Raw genomic sequence first — 12,320 nt, 5'->3', positions numbered from 1 at the left:
TATCTGCTACTCCCATCCTGCAGGGAGAGCGGAGCATAATATTCATGGGCAGTCAGGCCTGCTCTCCCCCAAGCCCAGTGACACCCCCTGAATGCAGGTAGTGTGATTAGGTGATGCCATTAACAATCTAAAGGCTCTGCTCCTGTAAATGAAAGAACAGAGGATTAGTGGAAGAATAGAGCACTGATAAAATTAATCTTTGCCTACCTGTCCACACTTTTAGCTTTGCAGTGGGGTGAGTCCTGGGGCAGTCTGGACTCTCCTCAAAAGCATCTCTTCCTATGCGTGGCACTACATCTGCTCTATAAAAACACTTTGCCAACCAGCGGGCAACAATCCCACCACCATCGCACATTTCTATCTATGGAAAAAGTAAATGCAGCAATTCCTTGATGGATTTACTGATATGTTTTGGGTCACTGACATGGCTCTGAGTCCAGGGATCTGCACTGGCGGTCGGAGGGTTGCCATTTCGAATCCCGCAAATGATAATAGGGACTCTGCTCTGTTGGGCCCTTGAGCAAGACCCTTAACCTGCAATAGCTGAGCACTTTGAGTAGTGAGAAAAGCGCTATATAACTGCAAAGAATTGTTAATTATTATTATGAAGGTTCACTTTTGGTTGAGCTTCAGTTATGTGATGGATGGTCTAACATTATCCTCAAGCATTATCATGTGGTCCAGTAAAGAATCCATAATGGATTCTGTGATGGTAAGCTACTCATGCCGTGATGCAGCCAATATGAACTTATGTTTATTTAACTTATACAATGGACTACACAATGTGGCATTGTTATATAATATCACATTTATCTGTAGGTACTGTTTAAATGAAGATCAGACCTTGATATGTTCACATATGTAAAAAAGAGAAAAAAAAAAACATTTCATGGGGTGTACTTATTTTTTCACATGACTGTGCAAGCAGAGAGAGAGAGAGCGAGAGATGGTTATGGATGTGGTTTATGTTGGTCTCGGCTTATAGAATTACACATCTCTGCTGAGGGATCAATCATCAGTTAGTGGTGGGTTTTTGCGCCCTCATTATGCCTTTTCGAGGTCCTCTGTTGTTATCGAGAACTGTAGGATGTTTCAGCATAAGGTTGACATGTAGCACATACCTGTGTTTCATTTTAGTTTAAATTTGCTTAAATTGTTTGTGTCTTATACTTACAAGGACAGTAATATTGCTTCTGTATGAATTTATATCAGTGTTAAGTTGGAAATTTGTTATGAAAATTGGTAATAAAGCATTAGGCCTTTTTAATGATTCTGCCATGAATGGACATTTTCAGGGCCGATTTACATACAGAATCAGGCAGCCAAAGAAATGGAACTTATTCATAATCTGAGGCCTGCCTGTGTGTATATGTATATATTAGGGGTTCCCCCGCTCCATTCGCTCGCCAGCCACTTCGCGTCTCTGCCATTCGCATTGTGGGGGGGCGGGGGGCTGAGCTGGTTAAATCTCTTGGCACAAAGTCCCATCTCACGAGACGTGAGTTCTTGATATTTTTTTTGTTTATAATTTAGAAATGGAATAAGAAGCTGAAAATCTAACAATATCACATTAAAGCTCAATAAATTCTGAACAGAATGATACCAAACATAATTTTTTTGCATTTACAAGTAAATTGCAAGCAGCATACTGTAGTGGAGGTGACTATGAGGTGGGCTGGTGAACCACCGCCTCGCTGCCCCCATTCATTCTCAATAGCAAGCCTGCTTGTACTGTTACGCACATAGCAGGAAGTTGTCTCTTGTCAGTTCAGGGTGGCCCAGATCTAATTATGCAGATGCAGATCATCTGGATGACTTTGATTTATGCAGGGACAATTCTAGTTCGGCGCGAAGACAGTTCTTCATGTCGTCAGTTTGCACACTTCTCGATGGTCTGGGATTTTCCGTGTGATTTTCTACGTAATAAACTGAATAAGTTATAGCATAATGAAAATGGCATAATTAGATCTGGACCACCCTATACATCAGACATGTTGGTACCTTCCTGCTGTGATAACGTGCAGTTCTGTGCAGAAGAGCTCATCGTAACCTTTTGTCTTCACCCTTCAAGAATGTCTCTGAAACACAAATCTGATGCAAGTGCTGGTGATACGGTAAAGAAGAGAAAAACCTTCACCATTGAAAATAAAGTAGAAATAATAAAAAGGTCGGAGAGACGTGAAACTCCATCATTCATTGGCAGAGCACTTGGTTACAGTCGGTCAACAATAGCATTTATTATAATAATGTACCTGTTCCGACTTACATACAAATTCAACTTATGTACAAAACTACAGTCTCTATCTCGTACGTAACCCAGGGACTGCCTGTATATAGCGCTTTTCTCACTTTTCAAACATATATATGTAGGTTTTAAAATAAGCCTGATTTAAAACGTGACAGAAAATGTCATCGTGGCACTTTTAGGCTTAGGATTTTTTTACATACATATATATATATATATATATATATATATATATATATGTGTGTGTGTGTGTGTGTGTGTGTGTGTGTATAATAATAATAGATATACAGTGGGTACGGAAAGTATTCAGACCCCCTTCAATTTTTCACTCTTTGTTATATTGCAGCCATTTGCTAAAATCATTTAAATTAATTTTTTCCTCATTAATGTACACACAGCACCCCATATTGACAGACAAAAAAAGAATTTTTGAAATTGTTGCAGATTTATTAAAAAAGAAAAACTGAAATATCACCTGGTCCTAAGTATTCAGACCCTTTGCTCAGTATTTAGTAGAAGCCCCTTTTGAGCTAATACAGCCATGAGTCTTCTTGGGAAAAGATGCAACAAGTTTTTCACACCTGGATTTGGGGATCCTCTGCCATTCCTCCTTGCAGATCCTCTCCAGTTCTGTCAGGTTGGATGGTAAACGTTGGTGGACGGCCATTTTAGGTCTCTCCAGAGATGCTCAATTGGGTTTAAGTCAGGGCTCTGGCTGGGCCATTCAAGAACAGTCACAGAGTTGTTGTGAAGCCACTCCTTCGTTATTTTAGCTGTGTGCTTAGGGTCATTGTCTTGTTGGAAGGTAAACCTTGGCCCAGTCTGAGGTCCTTAGCACTCTGGAGAAGGTTTTTGTCCAGGATATCCCTGTACTTGGCCGCATTCATCTTTCCCTCGATTGCAACCAGTCGTCCTGTCCCTGCAGCTGAAAAACACCCTCACAGCACTGCCATGCTTCACTGTGGGGACTGCATTGGAAAAGTGATGAGCAGTGCCTGGTTGTCTCCACACATACCGCTTAGAATTAAGGCCAAAAGTTCTATCTTGGTCTCATCAGACCAGAGAATCTTATTTCTCACCATCTCAGAGTCCTTCAGGTGTCTTTTAGCAAACTCCATGCGGGCTGTCATGTGTCTTGCACTGAGGAGAGGCTTCCGACAGGCCACTCTGCCATAAAGCCCTGACTGGTGGAGGGCTGCAGTGATGGTTGACTTTCTACAACTTTCTCCCATCTCCTGACTGCATCTCTGGAGCTCAGCCAAAGTGATCTTTGGGTTCTTCTTTACCTCTCTCACCAAGGCTCTTCTCCCCCGGGAGCTCAGCTTGGCCGGACGGCCAGCTCTAGGAAGGGTTCTGGTCGTCAAAAACGTCTTCCATTTAAGGATTATGGAGGCCACTGTGCTCTTGGGAACCTTAAGTGCAGCAGAAATTTTTTGTAACCTTGGCCAGATCTGTGCCTTGCCACAATTCTGTCTCTGAGCTCTTCAGGCAGTTCCTTTGACCTCATGATTCTCATTTGCTCTGACATGCATTGTGAGCTGTAAGGTCTTATATAGACAGACAGGTGTGTGGCTTTCCTAATCAAGTCCAATCAGTATAATCAAACACAGCTGGACTCAAATGAAGGTGATCTCAAGGATGATCAGAAGAAATGGAAAGCACCGGAGTTAAATATACGAGTGTCACACCAAAGGGTCTGAATACTTAGGACCAGGTGAGATTTCAGTTTTTCTTTTTTAAAAAATCTGCAACAATTTCAAAAATCCTTTTTTTTTTGTCTGTCAATATGGGGTGCTGTGTGTACATTAATGAGGAAAAAAATTAATTTAAATGATTTTAGCAAATGGCTGCAATATAACAAAGAGTGAAAAATTTGAAGGGGGTCTGAATACTTTCCGTACCCACTGTATATACACACACACTCTCACACTCGCACACAGTATGCTGTGTGTGTGTATTTCCCCTAAACTGATGTTGAAAACAGGATTTTGTATTCACCTTCATTAATGGTGTCCAGGCTCCATTGTACTTTGTTTTTACCCCCACTTTCAAGGTGTTCTGAATCTGCGCCTTCTCCCTGTTCTTGTATGTCACAGTATATCGTCGAGCACTCTTTATAGTTGCATTGAGTGGAATTGTGGGATAGATTACTAGTCAGAAAAAGTGAACGATGTTGTCCTTCACAAGACAGATTTTATACAACACTTTGTGTTTTTTTTGTTTCAACAGAACAAAGCCGAAGAGATGACTTGGAAGCATTAGGACACATGTTTATGTATTTCCTTCGTGGTAGCCTTCCTTGGCAAGGTTTAAAGGTGGGTGACAGTTGTTCATCGTAGTTATCCAGGAGCACATGTGAATAACTCTTTTTGCAGTGGAATCCCTTTTCAATAAAGCCTGCCAGTCAGTTATTTTCCAACCCGCTATATCCTAACATAGGGTCACAGGGGTCTGCTGGAGCCAATCCCAGCCAGCAAAGGGCATAAGGCAGGAAACAAACCCCGGGCAGGGCGCCAGCCCACCGCAGTCCATTTTTGTTTTATATTTTACCATTCACACAGTACACCATCACAAAGTGCTGCACATGGCAAACAAGAATCCAGATAGAGAATGTGAGCGCGTTCACATACATTTCACCACAATGCAGATTAATGTCTCTTTGTTGCAGACCACAGAAATGACTTGCAGGTCTATAAAAAGTCTTCACCCCTTTAAAAGTTTTCCCATTTTTTTGTTATACAACATTGAATCAAAGAGGATTTCATTTGGCTTTTTTGATAACTGATCAACAGAAAAACACTCTATGATGTCAAAAAATGGAAGCATATTTCTGCAGAGTGGTCTAAATGAATTACATTTGTAAAACACTAAACATTGTTATTCATTTAGACCACCTTGCAGAGATCTGTTTCCATTTTGACCTTAGAGTCTCTTTCTACGGACCAGTGTCAAATTAAATCCAGTGTGAGTCAATGTTTTATAATAATAAAATGTGATAGGTAAGGTGTGTGTGTGTATCTACTCTCTCCCTATATAAAAAGATTAGTGAAATTGTGCAACGTTTTCATGTGTTGCTTTCTTACAACTCTCATTTTCCTTCAAAATTGTATGTCATATAATATCCCATCTATATCTCACTTTCTTTCTCTTTCACTAGGAGAATACAATAATGATACTCGCCAGTCAGTATAACCAATGTAACATGCATATGTCAAACATAATACCTTTATATAAATCCGCACCACTAAGAACACTAGTAGTTTGGTTGTGTGTTAGCAGCCAACAAATAAAGCCCATGTAATGGCACACACTTACAAATTGTAAAATTGCATAAACATACAGTTACCGGCAAAATCACAATTGGTGATCATACAGGAGTAGTCGTATTCTGTTCGCGTATTAAGTTAGATCCCAGATGTCGAACTCGACTCCTGGAGGGCCGCAGTAGCTGCAGGTTTTTGTTCTAACATTCTTCACCATTGGTGAGCCATTTTTGCTGCTAATTGACATCCTTTGCCTTTGTTTTAATGAGCTTGACTCGGGCCCCTTAGTTGTTTCTTTTTCCTTAATTAGCAGCCAAACAATAATGAGACACAAAACAAGCTGCCACCTGACCAGCTCACCTGTGCTCGTCACACAATACCAGAAAATAAAGAAAGGTGAAAGTCTCAGTAAGGTTGATCTCTCAGGTCACCAAAACATTTTGTCTGTATTCTTAGAAAAAACAGGATAAAATCAACAGTTTTAGAAATGTCTGCTGTAGAAGAATGAGAGCAGCAACAAGCTGTGGAATTAAATAACTGGTTTAATTAACTACAAGAATCAGCTTCTCATTAAGGGATTGGTTGGAGTTTGAAATCCCAGGTTAGCTGGTCACCTGTCGGCTTGTTTCACATCTCATTTCTGTTTGGCTGTCATTTAATGGAGAAAAGAATCAATTCGGAGGACTGAATCCTTAAAAACAAGACTATTAAAATGAAGGGAAAATAAGTTAATTAGCAGTGAAAAGGGTCAGAATGAAAACCTACAGCCACTGTGGCCCTCCAGGCCCAGAGTTCAACACCGTTGCTGTAGAGTTTTGCTTTTTTTGTCCCCCTGGCCATCGGACGTTACTTTATTCTTTGTTACTTTGTATTGCCTGATCGTATTTTTATATTATCCCGTAAAGCACTCCATTTGTATGAAAATGTGCTATAGAAATAAATCTTGTTGTTGATACTCCAGCAAGCAGATTACCATTCATATTGTATAAATACAAATTTCTAATAGTTTTTGCATTTGCTATAACTATAAATAAATGTTGGGGTCAGAATTTTGACTGTGTTGGAATATACCAATGGACTGATAGCGAGTGGGGAGTTGGGAAATGTTAGACAGCCAGGGGGCACACCCCCATAGTACGGTATATAAAATATATATTTTTTATTCCAAAAAAACAACATGAATATCCTGTTTTGCAACATTTGTGCGATCTCAAGACGCCGACCAGTACTCCAGAACACTGTACAAGACGGGCCAGAGCAGACTGTACTTGCTAAGGAGACTCCATTCTTTTGATGTGTGCAGCAAGCTGCTGGAAATGTTCTACCAGTCCATAGTAAGCCAGTGTGGTGTTCTGTGCTGTGGTCTCCTGGAGAAGCAACTTGAGCTCAAAAGAAGCACAATGCATGAGCAAGAGTATCAGGTAAAGCCTGCGCCATCCATCACTGGGCGAACCCTGGACACACTGGAAGCTGTTGTGAAAAAGGAGATGACAGCAGATTGGATGCCATCATGAAAAATCCCCTCCAAGTGGCGCTGTCTTGGAGCTCTTTTAACCACAGCGATGTGCTAAGAAGCACCTTTGGGGGTCTTTTCTGCCCACTGTTATCAGGCAATTCAATGCTTCCACCTAATGTCCTTGTTAAGTTTAGTTGGATTGATTGATTGATTGAATGTATGTATTATTTGTCACATGAGTCTATATCCTTGTTTTTTATGTTTCTGCTGCTGCATGCATTTGAATCTCCCCATGGGATTGGCAAATTTTATCTAATCGACTTTTTGTTTGAAAATGGATATATTCAGTAAGTGTTAAAACCTGTTTTCATTTTTGCACTGTTGAGTCAAGGCAGGACCTCTGCATTTTTCCCAGTTGGTTCTGGGGTTCATCAGAGGTCAGTTCTGCTCCTACTCTGTTCAGTGCTTGTATGGACTGGGTGTTGGGCAAGGTCATGGGGTCCAGCGGCTGTGGGGTATCAGTTGGCGAAGAAAGATTCATTGATCTTGACTTTGCTGACAATGCTGTGATCTTCGCGGAGTCAATGGAGGCTCTGATTGGGGGTCTTGAGAGACTGAGTGAGGAGTCTGAGTTTCTGGGCTTGTGAGGGTCGTGATTAAAACTAAAGAGCCAGGCCTTTAATGACCTCTTAGGCACGGCCATCAGCAGTGTGTCTGTCTACGGTGAGAGTGTCGAGAGGTTTACTTACCTCGGCAGTGACATTCATGACTCTGGTGTCTCTTCCTGTGAAATCAGTAGACAGATTGGGAGAGCATGGGGGGGGTCATGAGGTCGCTGGAAAGGGTGTGTGGTGCTGCTGTATCTCTGCAAATGGATGAAGGTCCAGGTCTGGTCCTGGTGCTTCCTGTCTTGCTATATGGTTGCGAGACATGGCCGCTATCCAGTGACCGGAGATGAACACTGGACTCCTTCGGTATTGAGTCTCTCTGGAAAATCCTTGGGTACTGTTGGTGTGACTTTGTGTTGCTCATGGAGTCCCGAATGAGGCACATGACCTGCATTGTGAGGGAGCTTTAGTTATGGCACTACGGCCATGTGGCGCGTTTCCCCAAGGGTGATCCAGCTTGTAAGATCCTCATTGTTGGGGACCCAAGCTGGCTGTAGCAGATAGAGGGTCATTTCCGGAGGGTGGGACTGGACTGCGTGTCTGCCTGGGGGGGTGCAAACCGGGATCCCGAGTTGTGTTGTTGTGTAGTAGGAGTGGCAACATGCTGTACAAGTGCAGGCTCCCCAACTTGACTTGTTCCTACAAGACCTCTGTTTAAACTGCAACTATAGGTACAATAGATTTTTTTTTATTTATTCATGAAAATGCTTCACCTAAGAAAACAATGGCTTGTGGCAAACACAGCCGTGGAGTCAGTGCACAACACCTGTGACTCTGATTCCACAGTTTATGGTACCACTGACACTAACTCTGACTGCTCTCTTTGTAATTAGACTCGTATACAGGTAAAGTTCAGTTATAACGAATATCTTTACAACAAAATTTTCATTACCACGAAGTATTTTTATGGTCACGACTGTTTCCCCATATGACACGAGTCTATAGAAATCTCGTTACTATGAAGTACATTCAGCAGATACTTTCATTACAACGAAGTGCCCTTGAAATGCCTGAATGAATCATCCGCAGAGCAGTTAGGTCTGTGGCCGCAGCTCAGTTGTGCACAACGATCCCCAAAGCCAAAAATTGTCATTTTTTCTTTCTTCGAACTTTCCTTGTACTGTTTTTTTTTTTTTTTTTTTTTTGCCCTTTTTGTTTCCAGCTGTTTTCAGTGATACCTTTTGCTTATTGCTCGTCAACATTTAAAATACATCCATTGGAATTTAACTCATTGTCACCCTCCTATGGAAACGGCAGACACGAAAAAACGATAACAGTTCATATTAGAAAAAAAACTTTTGTGCAGCTGTCAATTGCGGCAAAAAGAAAAAAGTTGCCAGTGAATTTGGAATTTCACCATCGACGCTGTCAACTTTCTTGAAAGACCGAGCCAAAAAAGAAAAAAAATCACGGGCTGCAAACTTATGTGAACTGCTACATTTGAAGACGTCGAAAAAGCAGTTTTTATGTGGTTCAGGGACGCTCGTTCAAGAAACATTCCTATTAATGCGGCACTCATTCAAGAAAATGTGAGGTTTGCAAACTCTCTTGGGACCTCCCCTAACTGGACGACACGCTGAAGAGCGTCCTGAAGTGCAATCTCCGCGTCTATGGAAGACTGTTTAACTGTTGCCGGGGCAACAGCTGGCTCAAAGATATGCTGCGTCTCTCCGCCAAAGCAAACAGAAAAGCTAATCGATGGGTGATGCAGCCTGACTGTTGTGTCTGTGTATAGCAGAGTGTCAGATCACGCTACAATAAACAAGTGTGCCGTTCCTGTTTTAAGCTGAATAAAGTTGGCCTTCTTAAAGTACTGAGACTCAGCCTCATGTTCTGGGATGCAAGACAGGGAGTTATAGTGCGACCCGATCTTTTATGATTTGCTTCTGTTTCACTTCACTTCACTGCAGTGCTATGAGCCTCCTATTCCCCTGTCCTGGCAACAGACAAACAATATTCCACAGACGCTGCAATCGCACTTCGGGAAAGTGTAGAAAAATTCTCGTCAGCGTAACTTGTAGGCAGGAGGAGATTAAAGTGAACACAAAAGAAGCTACTGAAATGATTGCAGACACCTGGGTGCAAGTCAAAGAAAGCACTATAGTAACAAATACAGAATCTCATTACAATTAAATTTTCGTTTTAACGAAATATTTTTTAGGTCCCTGGGAGTTCGTTGTAATGGAATTTTACCTGTATTTACTATTTTAATTGAAAGCACATAACATGCAAGATGCACGGCATCGCTGCCATTGTCAATCATCAGGCTACTTTTAGCACCCTAACCCGCTAAAGTTCGGGTTTAAAGGCTGTAGGCAATGCCACTGTGGCGTTTTTATATAATCATATAACAATTACAAAATTAAAAAGAAGCTTTGCTATTACCAAGAGGCTTGAAGAAAAAATTGCTTAATTGAATAAGAGTCAAGTCAAGTTGGGGAGCATGCACTGGTACAGCATGTTGCCGCACCCACTACACGGCAAAGAAGAATAAGAATGGCGGTTAACGTAGAAGTGAGATTGGATATTTTAACACATTATAGAACAGTTTACATTCAGAGTTGGAAAAATTTTAGCGACTTCTATAACCCAATAATTCCGACTCCACTGCCCCGGTTTCAAGTTAATGTATAGCATGATTTAAAAAGTACCAAAGTTAGACCTGCAATCTGAAATTTAAAGTTATCTTTAGAGCTTCTTAATTTTTTGCTTGTGTAAAAGTAAAAGCCAACTAGTTAGGCTTCAAGGACTGTTGCCTTTTGTGCACGTGATTCCCATTACATTTTTGCTGGGTTGCTTAAAAATATTTATTTCGTCCTTTTTTTTTCTTCAGGCTGACACGTTGAAAGAGAGGTATCAGAAGATTGGGGATACTAAACGAGCGACGCCAATCGAAGTTCTATGTGAGAACTTTCCTGGTGAGTTTGAGATGCCTACAAAGTGATTAAACAAAATTGACATAACTTGTATCTAAAGTTGGCTCTGCGATCACACAGGTTGTCCCTGATTTTGTTCAGTGGGTCTTTGTTTGAATGAGGTCTTCTAAGTAGTGGTTGAGCTGGCTTGTTCATTTCCCTGTTAATGCAGAATCCCACCCGTGCTACATGACCACTTTAGTCCACCTTAATAAGAGTGTTGTCTGTATGTCCGTCTGGTTGTTATGTCTCTGTAATTCCAAAAGATGGCAAACCACAAACATTTATTGCAATAACATGCATTGCATTTGTCACTCCGACAGATGGCACATCCCAAACAGTAGCACTGTTTTTACGAATCCACATTGCATGGTGCACTGCAAACGTTAACGCTGTGGTCTGCAGTGATTACTTGGAAGAGCTGTGGTTGTTCTAAACTTCATCCATTTCAGAATTATGGAGGTCACTGTGTTCTTGTGAACCTTAAAAGCTGCAGATTATTGTGTAGCCCTCCCCAAATCTTTGCCAGCTCCTTCAACCGCATGGCTTGGCTTTGGCTCAGCTGTGGGACATTCTGTTGACAGGTTTGTGCCTTTAACTAATCCATTAAATTGACCAAAGGTGGACTCCAAACAAGGTATGGAAACATCTCAGTGATGGTCAGTAGAAGGGGATGTGCGTGAGCCAAAGCGAAGGGCCTAAATACTTGTCTCAGTGTGATACATAAGAGTTTAATATTTAATACATGTACAATAATTTGTAAAATCTTGTTTTTGCTTTGTCATTCTGGGGTATTAAAAGTTGCATGATGATGTGAAAATCTTTAATTTAACCCTTTGACCCTGCTAGGCCGGTTTTCAGGCCAGCTACATAGGCCAAAGGCTGGTATTAAGCTCACTTATCTACCGTTATTCAGGCCAGCAGGGTTATAACGGCCTACACATACCTGTTACTTTACACTTCTGTAACGCTGCCTTCTAAATCGTGCGATCCTCTACAGCAGGCAGAGGCCACTAAACCTCACTGCCATCACACCCCGGCTGGCCAGAAGTCTGGCCTTTGCTATACTAGACTTTACGCACATAATAAGTACAGTTTTGTTGTTCAGTCTGTACAGTGGGCAGTGCACAATGATGAAAACTGCCAGACCGTTTATGATACCAGCTTGTTCTATAGCACGGGTGTCGAACTCCGGTCCTGGAGGACCACAGTGGCTGCAGGCTTTCATTCTGGCCATCTTCACTAGTGTCCAGTTTTTACTGCTGTTTACCTTATTTTACCTTAATTTTAATTAACTTGACTTGGGGCCCCTTTGTTGTTTCTTTTTCCTTAATTAGCAGCCAAATAATAATGAGACACAAAACAAGCCGCCACATGAGCAGCTCATCTGTGCCCATCACACAAAACCTGAAAATAAAGAAAGTTGAAGGTCTCAGTAAGGTTGGTCTCTCAGGTCACCAAAACATTTTGATGGTGTTCTTAGAAATAACAGAAAATCCACAGCTTTGGCAGAGTGAGGGCAGCAACAGGCTATGGAATGAAATAATGGATTTAATTATCAGCAAGAATAATCGGCTTTTCATTAAGAACGTGATTGGAGTTAAATTGGCTGGTGTTTGAAGCCTCAAGTTAGCTGGTCATCTGTTGGCTTGTTTCACGTCTCATTTCTGTCTGACTGTCATTTAATGAAGAAAAGAATCAATTCAGAGGACTGAGTCCTTCAAATCAGAGCCATTAAAATGAAGGGAAAAGGAATTTAATTAGCAGTGAAAT

At 41.4% G+C, this 12,320-nt stretch overlaps 1 protein-coding gene across 2 annotated transcripts in view; it reads left to right on the top strand.

The window, feature by feature from the left end:
• LOC120537890 (casein kinase I) overlaps positions 1-12,320 on the top strand; it is a 169,115-nt gene that overhangs the window by 129,289 nt on the left and 27,506 nt on the right. For both annotated transcript variants that reach the window (XM_039767147.1, XM_039767148.1), the window contains exons 6-7: positions 4,475-4,560; positions 10,466-10,550. In XM_039767147.1, coding sequence (XP_039623081.1) covers positions 4,475-4,560; positions 10,466-10,550 — 171 coding nt within the window. The remainder of the gene's footprint in view (positions 1-4,474; positions 4,561-10,465; positions 10,551-12,320) is intronic.

Source organism: Polypterus senegalus, chromosome 10 (genome assembly GCF_016835505.1).
Source record: "Polypterus senegalus isolate Bchr_013 chromosome 10, ASM1683550v1, whole genome shotgun sequence".
Taxonomy (NCBI): Eukaryota; Metazoa; Chordata; class Cladistia; order Polypteriformes; family Polypteridae; genus Polypterus; species Polypterus senegalus.
This window is presented reverse-complemented; position numbering and strand designations above follow the sequence as displayed.